Source organism: Danio aesculapii, chromosome 15 (genome assembly GCF_903798145.1).
Source record: "Danio aesculapii chromosome 15, fDanAes4.1, whole genome shotgun sequence".
NCBI classification, from domain to species: Eukaryota; Metazoa; Chordata; class Actinopteri; order Cypriniformes; family Danionidae; genus Danio; species Danio aesculapii.
The window spans coordinates 24,633,214-24,646,060 of record NC_079449.1 but is presented as its reverse complement, the minus strand read 5'-3'; the positions used below and the strand labels follow the sequence as shown (position 1 = coordinate 24,646,060).

The 12,847-nt window shown below is 36.9% G+C and overlaps 1 protein-coding gene across 3 annotated transcripts in view; it reads left to right on the top strand.

The window, feature by feature from the left end:
• The first annotated feature begins 1,359 nt into the window (after positions 1-1,359).
• The window catches only part of myo18ab (myosin XVIIIA b), a 174,187-nt gene continuing 162,699 nt past the window's right edge, over positions 1,360-12,847 (top strand). For all 3 annotated transcript variants that reach the window (XM_056473345.1, XM_056473342.1, XM_056473341.1), the window contains exons 1-2: positions 1,360-1,446; positions 4,316-5,495. In XM_056473345.1, the coding sequence (XP_056329320.1) occupies positions 4,437-5,495 (1,059 nt within the window). In that variant the 5' untranslated portion in view covers positions 1,360-1,446; positions 4,316-4,436. The remainder of the gene's footprint in view (positions 1,447-4,315; positions 5,496-12,847) is intronic.

The window sequence follows — 12,847 nt, the reverse complement described above, 5'->3', positions numbered from 1 at the left end:
TATAACAGATTATATAATATATGTGATATATAAAATAAATTAGTAATGTTAATACTCTAAACGCTATTGTTAATTATATAAATATTAATATAAATATTTTTTATATTTTCCTTTTTTTATATGGGTTTTTCACCATTAATTTGGATCAGAGAGTAGAGGTTACAGACAGGAAAGTATTGGGAGCAGAGAGAAGGGATGGGTTGGCAAAGGACCTCAAGCTGGGAATCGAACTCGGGTCGAGCACCATGGTGCTATATTTAAATTTTTTTTTTTAAGTTTTATTTATTTTTGTTAAGCACTGTTGTCCTTTTTCCCCACAAAATATATTTATTGGGTTTTGTTTGAGCTACATAAAATAAAATAAATAAAAAGTGAAAAGACAAATAGTTAAAAATGTGAAAATAAATATGTAAATAAATTACATAAATTTAAATATTAACAGTAAATAATTTAAAAATAATGAAATAATAACAATGTTCAGTGTATTTTTGTATATTGCGTTTCACAGCTTTCCAGTGTTACTGGTTAAACAAATGTGTTAATTGTTGCTGAAATGTAAGACATCTAAACAATACATCTTGTAACAAAAAATCTTTTGTTTTCCTTTAACAGTGTATGTCAGCTTCTCCAGAGCATGATTGCTAGTCATTTCTTTAATCCACTGGACACAATAACACGTTTCGCTTGGAGTAAAATAAAATCGAATAGTTTGCGTTTGCTTGTGTTCGGATCCAGGTTTACAGGGTATATATATGAAATAAACATAATTTGGAAACCAAATGTACATTTTCTTCAATTAATTTACCAATCACGATAAGAATCTCTTTCCAAAATCTATGCAGTTTAGCTGGTGTAATGTATGTTCGTAGGAGCCATTTATATTGCAGTAATTTACAACTTTGTGTTAATACTATTATTTTGGGCAAATAAACAAGAATCTATCCATTCTTCTTTAGATATGTCTTCTTCACTTTTGTCATTTTAGTTTTTATTATTCAGTTTATTTTAAAATAGTTGTCTTTCAAAAATAGTTTAACTTTATTTTAAGAATCTGCCAAAGCAAATCCAAACTTTTCATTATATTTTATTTAAAAATATTTGTATTCTAGTTTTATTTATAAATAATAATAACAGTCAGTGCCAGCTTCATATGTCCCTGGACCTATTCTGAAATGAGTTAACAGACTGCTGACCACCAAAAAAAATAGATTGTTAATATTGTAGTATTCCATTGACCATGCTGCTGCATCTGTAGTTGTGTATGGCAGCCAGCAGGGGTCGCCGTTTCTCCTCACCGAACAATAAGCAGCATGAGGCCAACCTACCGCCTTTATCACTATATATTTACAACAGTGCTCGCCCGCTCACGTTCAGCTGCGCCCATCTAGAGGATACAGCGAACAGAAACAATCCCGTTCCCTGACAAAAACTGGATATCTCACAACGGTGAGTCCAGCTGACTTATTTGTATTCTTCTATGCATATTTCAATTCCGTAAACAACATAACATACAGTTATTTTCAGGAGGTAGAATCTCATGTCAGGGATGTGAGCATGGGATCAACAGCAGTCCGCTGCTGGATATAGAGCCGAAGAAAGGACCCTTATCAGCCACTTTACACATGCTAACCGACCTGCTAACTGTAGCCGGACAATCGTTATATTCGCTCATCGAACGGGTTTACGGCTTTGGTAGCTTCATGCAGAAATACGCGTACTCTGGTGGTCTGTGTTGAAGAGTTTTAGTCTGTGTCCAGCTAATTTAAGGGCTTAGCGGCTGTTCTTGAGCATTAGCGTTTGGCTTTCCTGCCGCAAATGACTGACGAGTCTCTGTCGCTGCTCCGGTTGACTTACCGGGCAAATTTATATAATGTTTCTTGTTCTCACGTGTTTCCCTTTCGTGTGTCTCTCGTCTGGCTTTTTATCTGTCTGGCCTTTAATGCGTCAATGTTACATTGTAGCAAACCGCAGCTTTAGTGGCTACATTATAACAGAATGCTTTATTATATTGTAGCCTTAAAGATGTGAAAGAGGACAGTGCACACTTTCCTTCAATGTCAGTGGTCAAGTGCATATGGAGTCTGCTGATTTGCTATCAATGGTAATGAAACAAATGATTGAGCTACTTACAGAAATTGACAAGCAAAAGTCTGTCAGAATAGCATAATGTAATTGTTGAATTCATTTTTTAAAAATATTCCAATATTTCTGTTATTTATGATTTTTTTTATGAACATCACATATATTGCCTACACAACATATCGTTTCAGCATCTGTATCGCATTGTGTGTCCACAATAGTCACATCGCAGCATATGATATGTTATATATTTATATTTGGGATTATTGTTGACCACCACAACATTTAAAATTTGCATTGCAAAGCATAAACATAACAGAGTCAACGTTTATCATTTGCAATGCATTTCAAGAGTGTTTAAAGCATTTGCGCACGAAACAAACAAACATTTGTAACTTTAATGAGGAAATATTTTACTGAATTGACACAGTGAAGAATATAAAATGTTATTTTACATTTCGTTATTCAACTTCCGTACCTGAATACTGTTTGACTCTCCGGAAAACCATTAAGCGTAGTTTATTTACTTTTTTCGTTGCTCTATTGTATTTATTTTTTTGCTTGCAATTTTTTTATTATTTTTATACATTATTCACACCCCTTGGAAAATCTTCCCAATTAGTCATAATTAATGATTTCTTTATTTCTGGTGAAATGATATTCATATCGCAGTATATATTGCAGAAAAACAAAATATAGTAATGTCAGGTTTATCCAATATCGTGCAGGTCTAGTTGTAATAGTCACAAATATAGTCGAGGAGTTGGCGTAAGAGCCACCGTTCAAAAGTATGGTGGCCAGAAATATTTCTATTGGTAAAAAAATAATTTTAGTTTTTTTTTCATTGCATAAAAGAATCTTAGACAAAACAGACCAGATAATATGAATCAGATATTTTATTTTAACAATTTACAAGAATAATAATATCTCTTGAGCTTCAAAACAATGTGTTGGAATTATGTTTGAATCATTTTATGTTGCTGTCTCTGAAATAAATATTTTACATAATTTATAAGTTGTTTTAAATGTTTGTAAATTAAAACCACAATCTTTAACTTTTGTAGTTTGAGGCTAGTTGAGCCTACTCAAAAACCAAAATATGTTGTGCTATTAAAAAGACATTTAAATGAAATTAAGAGTATCTCATTAGACTTAAAAATTTAGCCGATTGATGTGTTGAGTGATTTAAAATGTCATCCTATTTAGGCCAGTATAAGTTTCAGACGGTATGATAACCTTGGTTAAAATATCACGGTATTGTGATTTACTGCTCTAAACAACTTTTTTACCCCATTCAACACAATATATTTTATTTTAGGAAACATTTATAAAGTTTTGGAACAGTAAACATGTCAAGCTAAATAATAATAAAAATCATTGACTTCTGCTCTCTTGATTTGTTTCAAAAATTGGTTTATTTACAACGCATAAAAAACATGAAAAAAACAAAACCTCACAAATACCTTAGCAACGGTATAACAGAAAATATTTGCGGTTTTAAAACCTTGACTTTTCCAAACCACGGTAAACCTTGAAACTGGTTGTCGTCCCATGCCTAATCCTATTTTTGATTATCATGTGCACTTATATTTATTGTGATTATGCATTTTAAAAATAGTAATAATTATTATATTAAATGCTAGTCCCTTGATTTATATTAGATTGGGTTCACTAGTATTTATGCATCTATATTTTAATCTCAAATAAAATATTATAATTAGTAGTAGAACTAGTAGAGTACCTAGGTAGTAATGGGTAGTATCATGTTGCGTTAAGCCTGCGTCATGCCTTTTATGGGGGGAATTGCCTGAATTGCCTTCCTGTATTATGAGGAAGAATTTGGCCCCTTGTTAATGGAACTTGTTTGGATGATGAAGTCTCCCGCTGGTGGGAAAATAGGAATGTTCGAGGCCCGTGGCATTCATTGCACCCCTTTAATGTCTTAAACTTCTTTCACATCCTTATAGTGAAATAATAACAGCACAGTGTCTTCATTACAGTAAGAACAGTACATTTTTGCTGCTGTTCTGATCCATATTATCAAACCATTGCTGCTAGAGGTTCTTTCTTGTGTGAAGGCCACTCAGTGATTTCAGTTACGTAATACAGCTTTACCTTTACACAAAGCACTTGCGTGTTTCAGTGCAGTGTTCAATTGCAGTTCAGTTTTTCATTGTGCAAAGAAACATGAAAAAGTGCTACAATTGTTGATGGTGTGATATTTTTCCCTCTCCAGGGAGCCATAAATAATCCATTCTGGACGTACAGAAACCCCTCTGTCTCTGTATGGAAAAATCTCTAACTTGTGAAAACATTGGAGATTCTCTAGTGGAACGTAGACTATTTCTGGGGACAGTATGTTCAACTTGATGAAAAAAGACAAGGAGAAGGATGGAGTTAGGAAGGAGAAAAAGGACAAGAGGGACCGGAGGGAACGGATGTCTGCAGCTGAGCTCCGAAGCCTTGATGAGATGAGCATGAGACGGGGCTTCTTCAACCTCAACCGGAGCTCCAAGCGGGACTCCAGGAACAAGTTGGAGATCTCAAACCCGATACCTATTAAAGTTGCCAGCAGCACTGAGCTTAACCTGACTGACATAGAGTCGGATGGCCTTAGCAACCGCAGCAGCATGGTTTTGGATGCAGACCAGCTCAGCGCAGCCAGTTCCAGCGATGATCTGAAGGGTGATTACGGCCAAGATGGCCACAAGAGCTCTGTCAAGGAGAGGGCGGCGAGGTTTGGCTCTCTTGCCATGCAGAATTCGCAAATGGGTTCCATCATGAAGCGCTTCTCTTTTTCTCAGAGGAATAAAGATGAAAGTCAGTCTGAAGGTTCAACGCCTTCTGGACAAAACTCGGCCGCCCCGTCTCCACAGGTAGAATCCAAGATCTTTGATCCCCACCGTCAGCCAAGTCTTCAGCTTCAGCTTCAGCAGCAGCAGCAGCAGCAGCCACAGATGCAACAGCAGCCTCTTCCTGGGAAAAAGTTGCAGATTCCTGAGATTGTGGATAAGACCTTTCCTGCAGATCTCCGCTTGCCTGCTGTCGTGCCACCGCAGACACCTGAAGTTCGGGAGTTGGTTCTCCAAAGGCGGAACACTGGAGATTTCGGATTCTCCCTGCGGCGCACCACAATGTTGGACCGTGGCACAGATGGAGCGGTGTATCGACGTGTGGTCCACTTTGCGGAGCCAGGTGCCGGCACCAAAGATCTGGCTCTTGGTTTAGTTCCCGGAGACAGGTTGGTGGAGATCAACGGGCGAAATGTGGAGAACAAGAACAGGGATGAGATTGTGGAGATGATTCGGCAGTCAGGCGACACAGTTCGCCTTAAAGTTCAGCCTATCCTGGAGTTAAGCGAGCTGAGCCGATGCTGGCTGAGAAACACTGAAGGGCTGCGGCGGGAAGCATTTGACGTAAGTCCATACTTTCTCTTTTCTTTTCTCGTTCATGATCACAGGCTTTCCAGGCAACTCCCCACAAGCCTACCCAGCTCTTACACATGTGGAGCCAACTGGCTCTTTTCGAGAGTACAAGCACATCATTTAAGATGAACATGCTCTTGTGCAATAGGAAGCAGACTCCTTTCCAGGACGAACATCTGTCACAATGTGTCTAACAGAATTTTTTTCTCCCTCCAGCTTTCCACAAGTGATGACTTTAATGACAGGCTGTGAAATGGTTTTGTTTGTGTTTTTCTTCAGGTTGTTGTGCAAGAGTTGGGCAACAAATTCAGACATTTTCCCTATAGAAACTTCACATGCAACATCACAGTATTCTCATTTAGTCTTGGTATGCTATAAATTGCACTTGCTGTCTGTACTAAGAGAAAGACACTGGCCAGGCACACGTTTTTGTGTGAAAGGAGTGTAATGAATGAGTGACGAATCTCTTCAAATTAAAATCCCTTTAGTTGTTTCCTTGACAGAGTGAAACCATTGAAACTTATCTGTCATGTTATGCGCTGCTTCCTTGTTGGTTGATAGATACGAATGGCACTCATTAAATGGGCGGAGGCTGCGTCCTTATTATCCAGCATGTGTGCCACTACTGGGCTGGATCCAATGTAGTGTGCTGCCGTGCCAAGTTGCCCATGTTGATGCTGGGACGACTTGCAAAGCTTCCTCCTCCTACAATAACTGCTGAGGGCATTATGTAAGACTCCTTGATAGCAGCTCATTGCATTCCTAGGATTCAGCAGCATTGTTTACTTGCTTGGGAAACTATTTTGTTAAGTAACGTGGTTAAGAGACCTTCTGAAGTTGAACGATGACACCTCTGTGAAACTTGAGTGCAAAGAAGAGAGGGGTGACACAAGTGAGCTTCGAAACCATGGCCTGAATCAAAGTTCATTTGAATCATGTAAGAAAAAGTTGTTGGTGGTGTTGGTGGTTTTCTTTGCAACTGCTATAAATTTCATAGGGCTAAAGCAGGGTTTCTCAACTGGAAGTTTAGGATCATCTGGACATCTCTTTAGAAAACCATTGAGGGTTTTTGAGCTAGAAATGTTTAACTAAACTCATTAAAGTATTTGATATACTTAAATTATTCTATTAAATTAATTATTAATTAAATGTGAAATGAGGTTAGGGATAATGTATTGGGGGTAAGTACTAGTGCTACATAAAAAATATGCATTTCATAATTTTAATTGATTCTCATTTTGATAAACTTTTATCAATTCTTAAATCCTAAAAATGTATACTTTTTATTCAGTGCTGTTTTGAGTTCATGAATGAACAAAACTTTGTAGCCTCAATTGTAATAATTCACAGGGAGCTTTGGGCTTTGTTTGATAATAACCTCTCAAGGCCCAAGGTGTTTTTTAAATGCATTTTTTATTTTTCTTTGCTATTTGGGCTTATTGGAACCTAATTAAAAAAAATCTAAGTATCACCTTTGATATGATGTACTTTTAGAGAAAAGTTAATAACTTTTTCCTGAATGTTTTTTAATGCATATATAACATAGACATTTTTTTTGAAATTGCTTTGACTATCAGAGAGTAAAAACAACATTTTTTCCTCTAATTTGGACAGTTAAAAATAGGGTTTTGGACATTTCATATGCTGCAAAACAGTTGCAGCATGACACTGTAATGTGCTGTCCACGTGTGTGGACACTCAAGCCCTAGGAGGTTAAAGAATGTCTCATCTTTCAAAATACCATTCAATTACAAAATGTAATTAAGTATTTAATGTTTATTAGAATTTTGTAATTAACATGTATTATACTGTTATTGTTCTTAAGCTATTTACATTTACATAACACGAAAATTGTCTAATTACAATTATTTTAATAGGTTACCTTCATGGTTAAAGCATTTTTTTTCTTTGTAAAATTTTTCTCGTGCTGTACTTGCTGCATACCCCAACATGGCCCTATATGAATTGAATCAAAAGTCACAACTAAATCATAAAATTTGTGTCAATTCCCAATCCTATATGTAATCGAAATAAAGGTGATATTAACCATTTTGTCATGTGAAACTTGTTAAACCTGTTTTAAAGTAAATAGATCAGCTATTTACACACATAACGGATTTCCGTCTACTGTACATTTTGCTATCATTCACACTTTGGCAACCAAATGCTGTTAACACACTGTGATATAATTTATGCTGTTCGTTTCAACATATGTCAACAATTTATAACATTTCTATCTACACCACTCATTTGGCATGTTGCTGATATTAAAAACAGTATAGTGTCTGACAAGAAGTGAAGTGCCAGAGAGAGAGCGGGATTAGACCAAGACTCAAACACGGGTTACCTGAAGTATAACTGAGCTACATGTTTGAGCACAGCCTATGAGACTCTGAATTTTAAAGATTTATTTTTGACATTTTTACTGACAGTAACAACTAAGGTACGAGGAGTGATCACATCATCTTCCTCAAAACTTTATAGCCTGTTTTCCTTGACATCAGACTAATGTCAGTAAACTACTTTGGCATAGATACACATATATACATGCTCAAAGTGCTATTCTAATTAGAAACTACATTATTATTAAATCAATTCACATCTAAATAGAAACATTCGGTTGTGTTTACAAAAAAGAAATCAGTATATGTATGAATGGTTTAGATAAGAAAAGTTTCCGCCTAAGAAAATGACTTTTACAATGTGTTAGCCACAACAGCAAGATTGGAATGAACCGTGTTAAAAGAGTCCTAAGTGTTTTTGTACATGTTTAAACAGACCCTGGTCTCTTTGTAATCCATCATGGCCTACAGCAGGTGAAGAACAGCTGTAATCCTGCAGGCCGAAAGCACCTACAGGTGCCTGACAGCCCTAAAAGACACAGCACCTTTTTCATCATCATCTTCATTACTACATATAAATGAGGAAAGCTGCGTTCAAGATGACAGTTTGTGTCCACGATAAATCTTAACCCGAGCACTAACTACAGGCTAATGGAACTATAGTGCTGTAATGGGCTTAGAAAAATAAAGTAATCATCAGCGGTGTCTGTTTATGTGACCACATGTTTGCAAAGGGCTTCCTAATGGGTTTTTCCTCTATGGAATAGTTTTACCTTCCATTCGTAGGTCAAATTTGTTGTGAAATAAGCACTTCCAGGAAATCCAAGATTTGTTTAGCTTAAAGTTTGGAGCGAACGTGTCCGTTTGGTAACAGACCATCTCGTAACAATTACAACCGGCCGGCTCATCATGTGTTTTCTGCAAATTGGCCATTGGCGAGCACCTCCATCTCATACCAGAGTGGGTCTGCTGTGCTATTTCGGGTTTTACCAACAAACAAGAGGGACTTTGCTTTGCTGCATAGTTCTTAGTCAGCCTCCCGCTGCACTCATTATGGTTGATTACATGGCCTCAGGTCAGTGGGAGTGTTCAGTGCGGGTCACCCTGACTCTCGCCCCGCAGTCTATCGCTGTCTCTTGGGCAACCATCATAATCTGTTCTGTCTTTTGGCAAGCGGTAATACTACAGGCATTGTCTGGAACATCTAATATGTCCTCTGAGAGCATTCATTTTGAAGTGCTTTTGTTGTAGAGACGTTTTAAAATAAGGATGGACAGGATGTACTCTAGTACGTGGAACTGACAGCAGTGATTGTTTATAATGACTAAAATATATCAGCCTATGAGATCATTATTATTTGTGGCTAACAAAACAGTGCAAGTGAAATACAGTGTTTGTCTGTTTAATAATTCTCTTGCAAATTCTATTGACGCTCGTCATTGTCTGAGGTGGTGGTTTGTGTGAGTAGATGTAGAATGATGTATGGACCCTTCTCATGTTTCCGGGTTTCTCATCAGCGGAAGTCATCATAATTGGGTGAACTTGGAGCTCAGTGAATAGGCATAGATATATACACTAGATATTGCATACGGACCCTGAGCATGCGTCAATAGCGCTGCCATATTTGTACAGTGCTCCCAGGACAAGTGTCATTTAACCGCACTAGTCAAGACAGTGTTACTACGTCAAGATGCTGGATTTAGTGAGGTGTAGTAACGAGCAAACAAAGAAAACAAAGCACAAAGGCAAAACATTTCATAGGTAAGATTTAGTTTTTTACGTTTTTGTATGTAATGAACTTTTGTGCTAAACAGGTAACGTTATTGATGATAATACAGTCTCTTACTGCATTCACCATAAGGCAAAGTGGCACCAACTTACACTAAACACTCGGCTTATGCTAGTTTTGTTGAATAAAATAAGCAAACAATGCAAAAGAAATATGACAACGAGATGCTGTGGTGCCGGAAACTAGTATTATTGTCGGCTAAGTGAAGGAGTTGTTCATAACGGAGATTCATTGACAAACGAATCGCTCCCTCCGTCAGAATGAGAAGGGAAAGCAGGAGAGGGGGTGTGTTTCAGGACACGGATTAGATCAAATTTAACAGGGAGGGTGGACAGTACATTTCCATACACACAAACTTTTTTTTTGTCAGGAATGCCTGTGCGGTCACTTATTCATCAATATAGAAAAGTGATGTAAAATTATATGTTTCGCAATTAAAAAAAAAAAAATTGTATATTGACCTCTGGGAAAACTCCCGATCATAGATATATGCGTAAATGTGTATCTCTCTGGCTCTGGATGGCCACAGTCCTCCACTGCAGCTTGGTCCCACATTCATTTCAAAGGAGCGCTACCCTGTACTAAAATGGTGGCTCTACTGACGCATTCATTCCAATAGACAACAACAGGGTAGGCGACGTCTAATGCATATATCTATGAGTGAATAGGTAAATAGTACAACAAATATTTATTTTACATTCCTATTTGCTGAATTAATCAAACAAAAACTCAACTACACTGTAAAAATATCCGCTAATTAAGTTTCCATATTTTCCGTCTATTTACTGTTGTGAATTTTCTAATGGGACCTTGATTTCTGCTCTGTCTACTTTTGATGTTGAAACTCTACAGTTTAACTTTAAAAAAAAGTAACTTTTATTGATATTTTAGTAGTTTGAAATAATATAATGTATAATAAATAATATATAAATAAATGAATCTGTAAAATAACAGAAAATGTACTTGCAGTTTATTACAAGGATATTGCAGCATAAAATAAAAACACCAAGTTTGAGACCAATGCTGTAGGGTGTTATCAAGACTTTCAGAAAAGGAAAAAATAATGTGTAATGGTAGCCAGAGGAAAGAACAATGTCAAATTTACTGTCTTGTCCATAGACGCTGCATTAGAAATGCCTCGCATAAGCGGTAATTCCTTTTTTTTTTGTAATTTGAAATACTAAAACTTTAAAGGATTTAAAATGCTGATGACTGTTTAACACGTCATAACAGTCTTGTAAAAAGGGTCCATAGTGATTGTACCAAGCAAATACAATGAAATTTTAAAAGCAGTTCAATGTTGCTTAATAAACTTATAAATAAATAAAAAAAGAAAAATAAGTAATTAAAACTCATGCGTGTTATTTAAAAAATTCCCGACTGATTCAGAACAGTTAGCTTTGGGAAAGAAGCTATTTTTCATCCTGTTAGTCCTTGTTTTAAGACACCCATAGAGTCTCCCTGAGGGCAATATTTCAAAGTGTGAGTGGCTAGGATGGAGCAGTCTGTGGAGATTTGAAGTGTTCTGGAGAGGTAACTTGTGTTTGCAATCTCTTTCAGAGGAGGAAGCGAACAGCCAATGATTGTTTGTGCTGTGTTCATCATTCACTGGATTGCCTTTACACAGTACACAAGGAGGCTCTCAGTAGTTGTATAGTAGAAGGTGGACAGCAGCTTCTCCCTCAGACCACTCTTTTTTTTTTCCCATGAGCCTCAGAAAGTGCAAGATCTGCTGGGCCTTCTTTACAGCAGTCTTCATGTGGACTGATCAGGTGAAGTTGTCGGAAATGTGAGTTCCCAGAAATTTGAAACTGTGAACTCTTTTCACACGGTGTCCGTTGAGGTATAGTGACAGGAGCTCCACTTTCAATTTCACATTCAATCCTGAAGTCTAAAATCAGTCATTTGCCTGTGTGATGTCTGGAGTGCTGCACTGATTTGTGGACCTCACACAGCAGCGGGAGCCATTCACCGCCCCTTTGTCTCAGAAAACAAACAGCTAAAGCTTCATCATCAATTCAAATAAAGACGACCCGTGAAACAATCATGTCCTGTGCAAACAAAAGGCAAGTGAATGGAGTTCACCACAGGCAGCAAGCATATGTTATGTCAAGCAGAAAGTCATTGAGTCAGTGAAAGTCATTCTAGTCTTATGGTTTGTTGTTGATATGTTGCTGTTTCACATTTTGTTAGTACGTAGTTTACAGACCCATGTAGTACTTTTCTCATGTAGTAAGAAAATTCTAGATTGAAATTTGTTTCTAGGAGAAATATTAATTCGGAATGATTTTTTTTTATTGATAGCCATCTATTTCAAGAGTGTTTTTGCCAATTTATAGAGCTATTCTTTTATTTCCTGGCTTGGTAATTCAATCACTAATAACATACACTCTATTTTAATTGCTGAAAATATTTTTGACGTTCTTTTGTAATTGAGTTTGCTAAAGAATGCAAATAGGATCTTCCCCTTCATTGCAAGAATGTCTATGGAGTTCCAGAAGAATGCCGTGTTATTCCTGCTGTTCCCAGTTCCTTAGAAGAGAACGCAGCGAACATGCAGGAAGTCCTCTATTCTTCTAGGCATTGAGCAGTGTAGTCAGGATGTCCTGAGATGGCTGTGAGGAAGCCAGAGTAGAGACAACACAGACCCTGCTGAAACAAACAGGTAAAAATAGGCTATTTTCAGCACTCAAGCTGCTCTCTGTCTAGTCGAATTGTCTATGTGAAGACAAATCTAGGCCTGGAAGCACATTTTTCTGGTTATTAAGCAGTGGATATTTAAGTCCGACATACAGGGTGTAGTCTGTGGACTTCTAAGGAGCAAGACATTTTTAGAGCTGTCTCAAAAGTATCTTTAACCACATTTTTATTGCCATTTTGTTTGTTAATCAAATCAAAATTTAATTGTCTGCCTTTTTCTTAAAAAAAATCAGTGGCTGTCCTGCAATGAGGCAAAATTGTCATTGTTAAAATACTCACTGATTACGTTTACATAATCTAATTTTAATATGATTATTACAATACTCTGATTAATAGTCTAGCATGTAAACAGTGATTTTGATTACCTTAATCCGACTAAAGTCATAATTGAACTTAACAGAAATGGGATTAAGACATGTGGAGTATTCCTATTTTAGTCGCATTATTGAAGTGGTGTACAGACATGTAAACACCGCAATCAGACTATTACCGTAGTGTAAGATTTTCACCGC